This window comes from Leuciscus leuciscus (genome assembly GCF_965113295.1).
Source record: "Leuciscus leuciscus genome assembly, chromosome: 17".
Classification (NCBI taxonomy): domain Eukaryota; kingdom Metazoa; phylum Chordata; class Actinopteri; order Cypriniformes; family Leuciscidae; genus Leuciscus; species Leuciscus leuciscus.
The window spans coordinates 26,607,802-26,623,704 of NC_138741.1; the positions used below are offsets into that span (position 1 = coordinate 26,607,802).

The following is a 15,903-nucleotide window of genomic DNA, read 5'->3' on the forward strand; positions in this document are numbered from 1 at the left end:
GAGTAGCATACTGTATGTTTGGTTGAGTACATTGAATTATAAGTATTTCTTTTATTAGCGGTTCTTGCTAAGTCACTATTACTTTTGCTCTATTACACTATTACAGTACACTGTAAATTTTTTTTGGGAAGATTACAGTATATTTTTTACAAGAAAATACGATTTCAGTCTTTCTACTTCTACTTCATGTTTAATTCAATGTTACTTGTCATTTCTTTGTAATTAATTAATTAAAATTGTAAAAAGTTACTAGCCATTTCTAAATGAAACTTTTTCCACACCATTTTTAGTGTACTTAAGATTAGTGATTTAAAAAAACAACCTAATCTTGTAAATGAAACCTCAATATTGTAATTTATTCAGACTCATTCAAACTGATTTTCGCCTGGTGGACAATAAAACAACTGAAGAAAAAAATAAACATAGACTTAAATTGAAGGTGCAACAATTACAAGTAACGCGAGTTACGCAATCCGATTACTTTTTTCAAGTAACGAGTAAAGTAACGTGTTACTTTTAAATTTACAACAAAATATCTGAGTTACTTTTTCAAATAAGTAACACAGGTTACTTTGTTTTCTCAGTCATTGACGATCACCTCTCCTGTCCCCATGTTGAGAGAAATCGAGAGTGAGTGCAGAGGCGTTGTGTGCCGTGTGAACATGATGATTTTTGTAGTTCTAGACTAAATGTGAGCATGTATTTACTCATCTCACTTGCACAAAAATAGATTCAGTTTTCCTCAAAATGAATAAAAACAGTAAAGTGCAAACTCAGAATATTATGCAAACATGCAATAATTAAATTTGTTCAATAACACAAATATACTTTATGTATTTACTCTCACTTTATTAACCAATGTCTTTTCTGCTGACCTTTGATGATTCCATTCAACCATATACAATAAGCAAAAATGACTTTTGATAAACATCCCATTTGTGTTTAATTTTTTTTGTTTTTATTTTGCTGAAGTAAGAGTGTTGAACGTTCTTCTCCTGTGTCATTTTTCTTTTAGTGTAAAAGGGCCTTAACATTTACTTTTTTTTTTTTTAGAAAACAAACATTTTCATTTGAAAGGAAGCCTAGCCCAGGTGAGAAAAAGTAACGCAAAAGAAACGTAGCGCATTACTTTCCATAAAAAGTAACTTGTTACTTAGTTACTTTTTTAGGGAGTAACTCGATATTGTAATGCATTACTTTTAAAAGTAACTTTTCCCAACACTGCATATAACAGTAAAATGCATGTAGTCGTCAAACATGATGTTGCACATCCATCACAGCTTCTATTTAGATAACTGTGTTCTAGACAGGTTGAGTTTATGTGCAGTGTAAAACATTTACATTTTTTTATTGTTAAGTACAATCAGCTTGGATGTAGGTAAGGGGTTGTATGTACGGTTTCGACTGTACTAAAGCATAAAAATACCATAATATGTTTGCAGATAGTTAGGAAACATGCTGATGTATGTTCACATACTCGTTTCTCTGAAAAACAGTGCTACAGCCGGTTATTTTACTTTGAAATATGCGTTCCGTGTCGGAATGTCTGTTTTTGTTTTAATCTGTGCGATACCGCATGTTGCCAATTTACCCATTAGTATTTCGCCACCACAAGTTGCCAGTTGGCGGAAAACACAGCATATTGCAGCCATGGAAGCCAGCGACCAAACTGGGTCAGAGATCGCAGATTCTACCCGACCTCCGCACCCATCTAAAAATCTCTCTGAACGGAAGCATATTAAAACGCGATATTAACTCATCACAAATCAATAACTCAACTCATCTACTTGCGTAAATCTCCTCACATTCCATTGTCAATTGCGCTCATTCCTGTTTTGCGTGTCCATAATCTGGCAACACCATGAGCGTCAAGTCTGAGCAGGAGGGGCGGGGGAACAACATTTTTCAATATTTTGAATTTGGACTGCAGTATCCATTTCAACCACTAGCTGTCAATCTCACATACTGCACCTTTAAGTCATTTCACTTAAAATGAGTTGAATCTTGTATAACATTGCGTAACTTATTTTGATGAGTTACACCAATGTAAAAACACATGTTGTCATAACTTATTGATCATATAATTTTTTACAGTGTGGCTATTTATGGAACTCTATCACACTGGCATCTCAGTTAATCCAAGCAGAACATGAACGTCATATATCCAACTATAATGATTCTCATAAAGTGGGGGCCAGGATGGAAAGCCGTGTAGCGGAGAAGCGGCTGTGTGTCTGAAGTGGTAGGCGGGCTTAGATAAGATAATCCATAGTGTGGCAATGCTTCTCTGCCCTTGTTTGTCACTGTCATTGGACCTTTGTACCCAATATGTTTGCATTTAATTAAACAAAGCACACAACTTTACATCACTTTCTCGACCATCAATATCACATCAGAATTGATTACCTCAAAAAAATAAAAATAAAGGAAGGATGGAAGAACCTGACATGGAAGAACTAATTAGCAAGACTGAATGAGGAATATGACTGTAGGGCAACAGCACACACACACACACATTGGCCAAGCTAAAAGACAAAAGGTACTGGCAATCAATCATGATGTCTCTGTCACTAGACACATGGAAGTATGTGAGCCAGACAGACGTTTTGTATTGTTGGCTAATCGGGGCATTGTACCAGATGCATTGTTTCCCTAGCTAAAATGAATGCCCACTTAATATCGCTGTTGTTTTCTTTATGTCTGTGGTCGCAGGTGAGCGCTGTGTACCTATCTGCATTATAACTGCCGTTCATCTTGTTTCTGCTTGAATGAAAAGAGGAGCAGGTGTCATCATTATTTAGAGCTGATATTGATATCCCCATGCTCTCTGTGTCATATTAAAGCATATTATTCCTCTGCAGTTTGTTGACAGCTGTTTTTAAGCACAGAAAATGATATCTGTCTTGCGGCTTGTTGAGGAGAGGCGAAATTACTTTTCGTTCGGCGGACGATCGAATCTCTTAGATGTGCAGTAAGCAAGCACATAGCAACCGAGGAAGTTTATAATACCTGGAGAAAGTTGTCTGGTAGCATTTCTATTCATCACAATGGCAATTGTTTGACTGGCGCATATGCAGCTCTGAAAGCAAACAACACGCTTGCTGCCATCTTTGCACATTGGCATGAAAGTGCTGGGCTTTTTTGTTTTGTTTTTGAGCACAATCACTTGAACCGTAAATGCCATGTGCAGATATTGCTGGCAACAAAATACCTTTGCGGTGGCATTGTTTTGCACATGCAAGCACCGTTATGTTTTCATTAAAAATATTTATTCCTCAAAACTTCTCTTTTCTCAAGAAGTTGATTTGTTTTTATGTTAGCTCAATTTGACAATTAGTGACATTTCAATATTGAATGGTTCTTGGGAGCTCAGGGTTTCCTTGGCACAATCTACACTCATGAACGTTAGTTAGACTGATATGAATCTCTCATTCTTGGCCTTCTCCCCTCTGTTTTTATTTTCACCTTCGTTATCTCACGCCTTGTTGAAAAACACCTGTCTGAATTTCACCTCCAGTTGGATGCAGCGCTGTGAGAGCGCTAATATATTCCGCTGACATTCCGAGGAATTATTAGCCCCAGATATTGTTTCTTGTACTGACATTCCATTTGAATATTAGATGTGTCTATTGATATAGAGTTATGATTCCACACCTCCAGGTAAACTGCAAGCATGCTCTCTCTGTGTCTGGGTCAAGTTTCATATTTGTGTTAGAAATTTTACCTTTGGCATTTCTCCTCCTGGTTTATGAAACATGATCCTGATGCTACACCGTCAGTCAGCCGTTATATAGTTCTTGTTCTTGTAATTTTGATGATTGTCTTTCCCGAAGAACTATTGAAGTTTGTGATGGACAACAAAGATATGTCGTTTGTTCTTTTTTATATATGGATTAAAATGGATATTACCTGGAAGTAAACAGTCACAAATTCAGTTAATATTAGTTAATATTATTTAACAATCAAACTATTTTGGCCCTGCATTTGTCAGAATGTTTGTTTTGTTGATAAAATGTAGATGAATGATTTAAGAGTTTGTTTTGCTGTTTATTTAAAGGACAAGTTCGGTATTTTACACTTAAAGCCCTGTTTACAGATCGTATCTGATGAAATAGAACGGTTAAGATTAAAATTTGGACACATGCTGCTGTCCCGAGAATTTTAGGTTTATTTCGCTTCCCCCCCCCCCCCCCCCCCACCCCCACAATGGTTGTCTATATGCACTGGAAGATTCCGACCTAAAAACACATTAAACTTTCGTTTACAAAGACGTGAAACTCACCGAGTGGTCAGGGGGTGTTCACTGATATGTTCCATCAAAAATCGCTGAAAAAGATGCTTTCCAACAGGTTTTATCGTAGTTTTTGTCCAACTCCATTGACTTAATAGGACGTGCTGTGAGACCGCAGCACCTTTACGGTATTACTCCGCCGCTTCTTCTTCCACTTCTTCTGTGTATTCAATGAAATCCCCGTGGTTTGCTTGCAATTGGCAAAGGTGCATTATCGCCACCAACTGGGCTGGAGTGTCTATTATTCAAGCTCTCAACGGAAGAATCACGGGTGTGACGCGTTTGGCAAAATAGGTCCACAAAAGCGAAATAAACCTAAAATTCTCGGGACAGCAGCATGTGTCCAAATTTTAATCTTAACCGTTCTATTTCATCAGATACGATCTGTAAACAGGGCTTTAAGTGTAAAATACCGAACTTGTCCTTTAAGTTAAAGCTTGGACTATGCATGATCTGTGCACTTTTTTCCACTTAGTGCAGAGTAAAATGTGCATAATGTATATCGACAGTTAGATGAATATGTAAATATGTGCTGCGTGCTTTCCTCTCAATAACAAAATAAAAAAAAGTCTTACATATAGCCCTTTAAAAGTATTTAAATGGGTGATATAATGCCCCTTTCTACAAGATGTAAAATAAGTCTCTGATGTCCCCAGAGAGTGTATATGTGAAGTTTTAGCTCAAAATACCTCACTGATCATTTTTTACAGCATGTTAAAGTTGTCTCTTTTTGAGGGTCAGTAAAAATGCGTTGTTTCGTGTGTGTCCCTTTAAATGCAAATGAGCTGCTGCTCCACAGAGGGCGGAGCTAACAAGAGCTCTTTTTTTTTGCAGCTTTCAGACACGCACTAAAATGTCAGAAACTTCTGCCTTTTATGTTCAAACCATAGACTGTAAAAAAAGATGGACGACGCCCCTTCGCTGTCTTCCATTGATGAGAACTGAAGCTGCCAGTGTCCCGATATGGCGCCCTCACTCTCGCAGAATGCACTCAGGGAGAGTGCATTCTGCACACTTTTTTAAAAATGTATTGCAGTACGACAAGAGGCTTGTTAAAATAAAGTAAATACAATCTCCTCAGTCCTCCGAAGATCCCGAAAAAAATGTCCGTTGGTGCTTCACAGTGACTACTTCGCTCAGAGAACCTGTAATTACACCACCGCATCACGTAACTAACTAAAAACCAACTTATTTTTGAAACAGACACTTGAACTTACATCAGCGTGATAAAAACAAAAGAAAGAAAGAAACCGCCTTTGGGAAAAAGATATTTGAAGTGTATTTAATTGTTTAGCTGGTCTCACGTCCCGTTGAATAACACGGGGAGGCGGGGCTTATGACCTATACTAGGACCAGTCACCGGGGGGCGATCGAGACGTTTTGGCTTCACTTTTCAGGGCTTGTGCGGCACGCTTGGTTCAAACCAAAGTCGGACATTGATGGAGAGACTCAAGAAGAAGTGAATGCAACAGGACGTTTCTGAATGGTTAGTTGATGAATTTGTGTAGCTGATGTAGAGTTAACTATCTTCAAGTCATTGATTAGCATATTCTTTCATGACAATCTATAAATCGCTAGTGTGGGAACTGTTGTAAGATGCCTTCAGAGTGACATGCTATTGCATTTGTGTTACATACTGTATTGCAATAAATGTGAAAAGACGAATGCGACAGCTTGAGCAGACTCACAAATGTGCTCGACTACAGCAACTCTTCTTCTCAACATGGACTGCTGTTCCCGGGGGCGGGGTTTATGTAAATTTTAGGGTTCATGTAGTCACTAAACCGGAGGAAGCTCATGTAGTCCCTACCAGCCGCTTGTTGTAGTCCTTAAAAAGCAATTTCTTTAAAAGCAAATACTTTGAGCGTTGTAACTTTGCAGATGTTGTTTATGCTCAAACAGCAATATTACACACTAACTAAAGTTATAAAAGTGAAATCATTATCATCCACCCCTTATATATGGTACACTCTTATTAATAGTTTAAAGCAAATAATGCATTTTATATTGTAATGAGGCAACACATTTTTTTTTAAATGCAATTATGATAATAAAAAATATATATATTGAAAAAAAAATTCAATACTGACATAAAGTACACTTCTTTTAATCATCCAAGATGACACATCCAATTAATCACTCACTATTTCAATAATTACACTTGTCAAAACTGTTTTTGTGTTTTCAGTGTGCTGCAGCATCAGGCTGATGAGACCTGCCCGGACAATCCGGTCACCTCAAGCCAGAGCCAGAGCCAGAGCCAGATTCAGCCCCTGCTGTACCGTCTGCAGCAGCTGACATCAGAGCATCAGAGCGCTCAGACCCAACTGTGTCTGGCCCAGGAGAGAGAGAGGGAGGCCAATGAGAAAGTTCAGAGGTGGGTACAGACATGTGCACTGCTGGTCACTATATATATATATATATATATATATTAGGGATGCACTGAAATTTCGGCCACCGAAAATATGAGCCTAAAATATATGCCCCCCCGCCCCGCCCCTCAGTGTTCATCGCTCAGGTTTTACTCTCGCTCTAGCCGTTATCACTGCATGGTGTGACTCTGCTCAATATTCCTCTCTATGTGCGGAGCTCAGTTGCTCACGGCCCATGCGAACGCTCCACTCATGTACCGCTCATGCTCATCGGAGAAGCAAAGTCCGCTAACATGCGCCAACATGACATTTCTATGTAGTAGTATACTTGTTTTGGTTTGCAATGACATGGTGTGGTAGCCGTGCTGGGCAACGCTGGTAAAATTACACTATATATTTTAAATAGATCTTAAGTGAAAGTAAAGACATTTAAAGACTGTTCTTTCTATTCATCAAACAATCCTGAAAAAAATCGACAAAAATATTTGACAGCAAAAACTGCTTTTAACATTGATAGTAAAGGACCATTATTAATAATTGAGCACCAAATCATGATTTCTACGGGATCATGTGACACTGAAGACTGTTAAGACTGACTTTTAATTCATTTATTTTGATTTGGGTCCTTAGAAAAGTTAGTTCACTCATTGACAATTTTGTACTAACCCTTCATTAGTTCCACGTTGTAAACATGTATGACTTTTTTTCTGTGAAACACAATAAGAGATTTTATGGAGAATGTTCATGCTGCTCTTTTCCAAAAAGTGACAGTGAATGAATACAGAATACAGAATTTTGTCAAATGACAAAAAAAGCATTACAAAAGTAGTCCATATTATTGACAAATGACTCATTTGGACTCGTTTTATGGTACTTGTATTGAGTGTTTTGGTCATTTTTGGAGCTTGACAGTGTCTGTCCCGACTCACTTTCATTCCAACGAAAAGAGCATGAACATTCTTCAAAAATTACCATTTTGCATTCAGTAATTTTTAGGTGAGCTCTTCCTGTTTGGAGATGTTCTTGCACCAGGACGTTCTTAAAGCCTGTTCCCTCAGTCTCCTTGGTCTCCTGATCTGTTATATACATTTATAAAAACTGGTTGTCTGGTAGATATTCTCTCTCTCCCTCTTGTCTCGCTCACATGGGGGGCTCCTCACGCAAAGCAAACACAGGCCGGCCTGCTGATCTATTTACATGATGAATTAACCAAAGGGGGTGGAGATGCTGAGCTGAGGGGGTGCTCAAAACACAGAGAGAACCCCCCACCACCCCATCACAATGAGAGAACTTTAGTGCACTGTTTACACATGCCTCTCTAAAAGGGTTTCCATTTACAGAGGAAAGATCACACAGCCTCTGCTGCATGCCATGAAACTCTAAATCCCACAATGCACTTTGCTTTGACCGGTGCTACCGTCTTTACCTAGACAGCAAGTGTGTGTCAGAGTAGCTTGTTTGTGTACTGACCAGGTGGCGTCCACAGTGCAAGCTTCAGCTGTGTGAGTCACTACTGTAATCAGCATTTGAGTCCAACTGCTCATTTCACCCCTGTGCAGGGCTACTGGAAGAGACTCTGTGTAGTATTACTGGAAGTTAACAAGTTCCCAGTTATGTATTCCGAGAATCAGCATGCTATATTTATTGCTTGAGGCTCTGAATGCCAAATATTTTTTTTAAGGAATATTCCAAAAAAGATCATTCTCTCATCATTTATTCACCCTCATGACTTACTATCTTCTGTGGAACACAAAAGATATTTTGACGAATGTTGGAATTGAACTGACTTTAATTGCATAGGCAAAAAAAACATTCTTCTCAGAAGTCAAACAGCTTTTTGAACTACGTGAGAGTGAATAAATGACCAACATTTTTGGTGAACTGTCCATTTAAAAGAATACTTCGCCCAAAGACAAAATTCTGTCATTATTTACTCTACCTCACGTCGTTTCAAGCCTATATGTTGTTGTTGTTGTTGTATAGGATATATTATATAGGAAATTATGAAGAGCTCTGTTTTTGTACAAGGGCAGTTTATAATGACCATCACTGTAAAGCTCCAAAAACAGCATTATTAAAGTAGTCCGTATGACTTGTGCGCCATATTCCAAGACTTCTGAAGCTATGCAATGATATTTTTTTTGTCTATCTAAGAGCTTGATATCTGTGTACACTGTCAGATTTTCTTTTTTTGTAAAAATGATGTCTATAGCTGTAGAATAGCTTGCCACTGGGGCAGAATCTTTAAAAGGACAACTTTGTACATGATCTACCCTTAAAAGGTGCATATTAGTACTTTAGAGTAGTAATATATATATACACTATATTGCCAAAAGTTTTGGTACGCATGCCTTTACATGCACATGAACTTTAATGACATCCCATTCCTGATCCATAGGGTTTAATATGGAGTTGGCCCACCCTTTGCAGCTATAACAGCTTCAACTCTTCTGGGAAGGCTTTCCACAAGGTTTAGGAGTGTGTTAATGGGAATTTTTTTGCATTCTTTTAGAAGAGCATTTGTGAGGTCAGGCACTGATGTTGGACGAGAAGGCCTGGCTCACAGTCTCCGCTCTTATTCATCCCAAAGGTGTTCTATCGGGTTGAGGTCAGGACTCTGTGCAGGCCAGTCAAGTTCCTCCACACCTCGCTCATCCATGTCTTTATGGACTTTGCTTTGTACACTGGTGTGCAGTCATGTTGGAACAGGAAGGGGCCATCCCTAAACTTTTCCCACAAAGTTGGGAGCATAAAATTGTCCAAAATGTCTTGGTATGCTGAATCATTAAGAGTTCCTTTCACTGGAACTAAGGAGCCAAGCCCAACTCCTGAAAAACAACCCCACACCATAATCCCCCCTCCACCAAACTTTACACTTGGCACAATGCAGTTAAGCAAGTACCGTTCTCCTGGTAAACGCCAAACCCAGACTCGTCCATCGGATTGCCAGTCAGAGAAGCGTGATTCGTAACTCCAGAGAACACGTCTTTACACCACTGCATCCAACGCTTTGCATTGCACTTGGTGATGTAAGGCTTGGATGCAGCTGCTCGGCCATAGAAACCCATTCCATGAAGCTCTCTACGCATTGATCTTGAGCTAATCTGAAGGCCACACAAAGTTTGGAGGTCTGTAGCTATTGACTCTGCAGAAAGTTGGCGACTTCTGCGCACTATGCGCACTGACCCAGCTCTGTAATTTTACGTGGCTGCGTTGTTGTTGTTCCCAATTGCTTCCACTTTGTTATAATACCACTAACAGTTGACCGTGGAATATTTAGTAGTGAGGAAATTTCATGAATGGACTTATTGCACAGATGGCAACCTATCACGGTACCACGCTTGAATTCACTGAGCTCCTGAGAGCGACCCATTATTTCACAAATGTGCTTGATTTTATACAACTGAGGCCATGGAAGTGATTGGCACACCTGAATTCAATGATTTGGAGGAATCAATAAATCAAAATACTTTAGCAAATATAGTGTACCTTACGGTACTACTGAACCATTTAGGGGTAAATAAGGTACAAAGATGTCCCTTTGATCCCAGTGACAAGCCCTAAAGGTACAATATTTAGTTGAATATGCAAAGATTATTAAAAAAATATTATTCAAAGTCCCCCAAAAAATAATGGGATGAGTAAATGTGACAGAATCCTCGCAATAATGATGGTTAGGGTTGAGGTGACTGCAATTTTTTCTTCTAGAGCAAAGGATAACATGAGTGTGAGCATCTACGTGCATACATAACTGGGATTGTCCGCAGTAGGCGAAGGGAACAGCACCGGTCACACCTGACCGCTAGCTGACATTCAGATGGATGCCCTGCACTCACCGGGCTCCGGGCGGCCTGTGGGAAGCCGCTCTGACGTGGGCCTCGTCACACGGCTGTGAGAAGAATGCAGGGGTGATGCGATCGGCCTCCAGGGGAGGAGGAAGCCCAGCGCCAGGCCAGAATGTGGCACCTGAGTGCCGTTCCTGCAGGCCCATTGACGGAGGAGCTGAGCTGAATGTCTAATGACCTGCTGAATCAAATTTGGCCATGAGAAGCACACAAAGGACCTTTTCATTGGCCCGACGGCCCACAAATGGGCTGCGGCTTGTGTGTCCCATCACGCTGCAGTCTCGCAGGCTCTTCTGTCTGGCACAGCGAGGGCTGACCCTCCTCAGCGGCCTTTTTTTTTTGTTTGTGCCGTTTTGCTTCCTGTGCAATGCTAAAAATCCATCTATAGTTTGCTGGAGTTATAAGCGAGATCTTTCATGTTAGGGTTTTTGTCAGGCATTGTCGTGGGATAATTATAGATTACAAACAGGATCTTTTTTTGCATTGAAACACGGATATGTTGTCGTGCCATACATAAAACGTGCTGTTGTTTAGAATTTATGCACGGCTGCTGTTTACTCTGTGTTATTTGAGCTGGAATTGTTGGTTTTGCGACTCTGTGAATTCTTAATCGGGATTTGCGCTTTTGCCGGCTCTTCCCTCGCGTGTATGTTTGGGTTTACGGCCACTCTCTGCAAACAGTGTTCACCAAATCCTCCCCAGCCCGCAGGCACACCTTGGAGATCCTGCCACGGAAAAAGGCAGACCTGTTAATTGTGCAAACATGACAGGGAGGCTAATGAATATATTTAAAACGCTAAAAATTTGCACACAAGGGGGAAAGGTGTTTCCGTGCATGTTTATGGAGGCGAGAGAGAGACAGTTTTGTGGTGTCTGTCTGCATGTTTGTGTGTGTGTGAGATGAAGGCTGTTTGCTTGTGTATGTATATATGCTCGTGTGCGTGGCCTGTTCATTTAGCAACAATGACCTTTTATAAATATTAGTCTGTGGTTTTGAACCATCCCCTCCCCCTCATCTTTCCTCCGTTTCTCTCGGCCACAGAGCCTCTGAGAAATACATATGGTCCAGCGGCTGCTCTTCGGTCTCTCTGTACGGGAAAACAGGTGGAGACTTCGGCAGGAGTAAGGCTTGGGTCAGACCGCTCCCATATGCTCACTTGATAAGACTGAGAAACCTCAGTAGACAATACTAGCACTGGGTATGCCAAGCACATCTTATCAGCTCTGATAGAGCTGGGCTGTTTTTAGTGCTTGCTTTGTTGTTGTAAGCCTGCTTGAACTAAATTTTATTGTGAATACCTTGCTCTTTATTTATTTATTTTTTAACAATCCCGAGCCCTCTACAACCTACTGCTATTTTTGTGCATGATGTTTATTTATATAATTAAGTTATTTAATTTTTAACTTCAAAGTCTGGTTTTTAGATCACTGAGTAAGTACTGAAAAAATGGCTCTGAATATTATTGAGAATAGGAAAAAAAGAGAATTTAAACTCTAGTTAGTTAATTTATGCTTTGTATAAAATAAATCAGTCACATTGAAAATTGCATACAGTTTTCATTTTGTCTTTAACCTTTTAGTTCGAGATTTGCTTACATTCAATTTATAATGAATGCATTGTAATCATATATATATATATATGATTTTTATAATATTCAAGCTAATAATAAAATTGTAATCTACTTTTATTTATATAATTTATATTAATAGAAATGGAAAATTATGCATAGTTCATTTTTGTCTGTCACCTTTAATTTGAGATTTGTTTACATTTAATTTATATTTAATGCATTTTAATCACACACATACACACACACACATACATGATTTTTTTTCATAATATTCAGGCTAATAATTTATATATAAATTAAACTAATTCATATCATTTTAGTTATTGTAACTGAGTTTCAGTTTATTTTGCTATATATATTAAAAGGTCTGATTTCATTATTATTATTTTTTATCATCATATAATTTTCCATCTTATCACATCATTTTAAGTAATGTCAGAGATTCAGAAGAGTGTCTTTTTGAAGCATAACCAGCATTTGTTTGGATGGAGAGAAGCAGGACTGCTCTCATTCCCCATTATTCATCTGCTCCCAAAGAATCCCTTCACCCATCTAGATCTCCTTCCATTTCCACAGAGTCTCTGGGATCATCACCCTCATAAGCACAGGTTTACTCACCCCGACCAATCACATGACACCACACATGGGCTTCTGTTTGCCAGAGTAAAGGCAGGCGGATATTTGGAGGATTTGGGCATTGACACCAGCATGGATGTCTCACCCACTTTAAGAAGTGTCTACATCCATTCTCCGTATCTTTCCGTTCCTCAAAGAGCGCCCTTGTGTGAGGAGAAAACAGCCAAGAGCTGGCCTGCATTTGTCTTGCTCTTCTTTCATTTACACACTTACTCACTTATTTCTGTTTTTCCTTTCTCAGGTTGGAGCGGTTGGTGGAGGTGTTACGGAAGAAAGTGGGCACTGGCAGCGTCCGAAAAGTCATCTGACTGACTGGCCGTCGGGCGACCCGAGCAGACGGCCACATCTGGTGACCAGGCTGAAGCGTTTAACTCTGAGCAAACAGCCGAAGCCTGGCCTGGGCAAACACAGGCTGGAAGTGGCGTTCTTTCTCTCAGCCCTGTTCTCATTCCAGCCCATGCTCAGAAACGCCATCGTAAATGTTTAACCACATTCTCTCCGCAGTCACCAATGAAACTACTGCTGCCAGTAGTTTTTCCTACTAATCCAAAGTTTTTCTTTCTTCTCCTCTCGGTCGATTTTTACTTACAGTGTGACGTTAAGTCTGGTTAAACGAGAGAAATTTGATTGGACAATTACTTTTGTGAGGTACTGAGACTCCATATAAAGCCAGCTATTTTTGGACCAAGCTGGGATTTTTTTATTTCATGTTATTGAATTTGTTTACAGACTATAGATATTTAAAAAAATTCCCAGATTAATAAAGGGAGTTAAAACAACAGTATACAGTGTATCAGTCAACACAATCAGTATTTATGAACATGAAAAGCTTGTTGAGTGTTATTTGATGATACATTTATTTTGTGCTTATCAATTAGATATTGAAAATGGAAAGTATCAAATAAATCCATCAAATGTATTAAAAATAATCAAATCAAACTGTGCAGTCCACTTATAGAGAATATCGTTTATTTGTTTAATCGGTTTACATGACCCAAAAACACCCTTATTTATTAGATTTTTTTAATTCTTTAATTTAATTCATTTGAAACGAGTCTTTTTGAGGACAAATATAGGCTATATTGGGTTTTTTCTTTCTTATTAAAATTATTTCAAAACAACAAAAACATGTGTCTAAACATAACTATTTAATCAAACCTGTAAATAATGCTTTTTAATTCAAGTTGAATATTATCATTATTGTTTCATTCTCAGACTTTTTAATATGTTCTTAAATGTTTGTTGTTTATTGTTAAAACCATTTAAATTCATATCCTGAATATTTAGTAGGCTATAAAAAAACACACAAATATTTTTTTGAAGAACAAAATCAGATATACATGACAGATCTATGTATATTTAAAATATATTGACTAAAATAACCATATAAAATACTTTTTTTTTTTTTTTAACCATGATGATTCTTTGAATTCTTCGCTGTGAGTCCCTTTGCATGCTGATAATTTACAAACATAAAATGATCTGTCGACCTTTACCAACAACTAGATACCCCAAACAATTATATAAGCATGGTTTATGTTGTCTTTCCCTGTCCGTCCTTCAGCAGAGCTGTTCTTCAGCCTGATCGATTATGTACTCAGAAATATGTTAGATGCAGCGGTGAATAAAGAAAAGGCTGTTTAGGCCAGACGTGCCGCTGAGTGTCCCTCCCCTCAAATAAACGCCGACACCAGGACAAGCTTGTCGATTTTCCTCCTATAGGTTACCGTGGAGATGGCTCAACCTGGGTGTCCCCACACATCCCTATGGAAAACACTTGCCCTTTGATGGTGCAACTTTTTTTTTTTTTTTCTCGAGACGAAAACTTTTGTTTTGAGATGTGCATTCTTAAATGATTTGTTTGAGGTGTGCGTGTTTTAAGTGACTTGTTTGATATGTGGGTGTGGAGGCTCGAGTCTGTGTTTATTGTGGCATGTGGAGTGAAATGCCCCATTACCACCCCCCAAATTCAGTGTGCGTGATCATCGACTTACAAAAAAACTTTTATACGCTTTAATTAAAACCGTGTTTCGGCTGCACATATTGAATGACCCCTCAGAGAAAAGCACCACTGATCCGGTTGCTATAACGACACCAAATATTTCAAGCTCTCTCTTTTTCTCTGTCTGCTTCTCTCCTTCTCAGAGTAGCTGTTTATTTATACAAATATAGTTAGTTATTTTTTTCCCAGGTTCTATTCGAGCTGATAAATGTGTGTTGGTTTTGATGTTAAAATGATGCATTATTGAATCGGATAACCAAATTGACTGAGATACATAACTTTAATTCTAAATGTGTGGCTAATAATACACTGCAAAAAAAAAAAAAAGATTGTTGGTTTAACTGAAAAAAAGTAGCCTAAGTAACATGGGTGACTTAATTTTGTGCATGTAGTTAATATGATGAAGGAGATTGGTTTAACCAACAGAAACTCAAAATATGATGTTATCTGAACCATATAAATTGTCAAAGTTGATTTAACAAAAGAGAAAAAAATGAGTTGATTTGATAGAAGAAGAAAAAAAATGTGTTAACAAATCATGATTTTTTTAATTATTTTTTTTACAGTGTATAAATATTAGTTTGGGCCAGTTTGCCATTTCACAATAGCCTAATTAATCTTCTTATTTGCCATCATAATACATAAGTGAAATTGCAAGGTAATTATTTTTTGCATTAATCTTTCAAATGCTTTATTCTTAAAACTTGTAAATGGCCATTGAGTAATATATTATATATAGGCTACTGTAAAAAAAAAAAACTGCCTTAAATTTCTAAGTACAATCAACTTGGATGTTTAAGTAATTTCAACTTAAATTCCATTAAACTGACTTTTAAAAAATGAGTTGAATCTCTCATATATCTTAATTTTTTTTAATTGCTTAACTTATTTTGATGAGTTAAAGCAATATGAAAACATACATTGTCATAACTTATTGATCATATAATTTGTAATATTAATTGTATTTATTATTCGATATAAATATATATGCAAACAAAATATATATAAACGAGAAATGCATTCTAGGTTTATTGCGTCCGCCACAATGAAACTCCAAAAGAAACCAACTGGCTGTTTCTCTCCAAATCCCCTGCTGTAGAATAATGAAGACACAAAACAGGGGAGTGCGAGACCACCAACCTGACATAGTCGATGCATATTAGAGGGGCACAAAGCTCTAATAAAC

The 15,903-nt window shown here is 38.2% G+C and overlaps 1 protein-coding gene across 3 annotated transcripts in view; it reads left to right on the forward strand.

Moving 5' to 3' along the window:
• mipol1 (mirror-image polydactyly 1) overlaps window positions 1-13,496 on the forward strand; it is a 99,809-nt gene extending 86,313 nt beyond the window's left edge. For all 3 annotated transcript variants that reach the window (XM_082142341.1, XM_082142339.1, XM_082142340.1), the window contains exons 13-14: window positions 6,480-6,668; window positions 12,957-13,496. In XM_082142341.1, the coding sequence (XP_081998467.1) occupies window positions 6,480-6,668; window positions 12,957-13,023 (256 nt within the window). In that variant the 3' untranslated portion in view covers window positions 13,024-13,496. The remainder of the gene's footprint in view (window positions 1-6,479; window positions 6,669-12,956) is intronic.
• The last annotated feature ends 2,407 nt before the right edge of the window (window positions 13,497-15,903 follow it).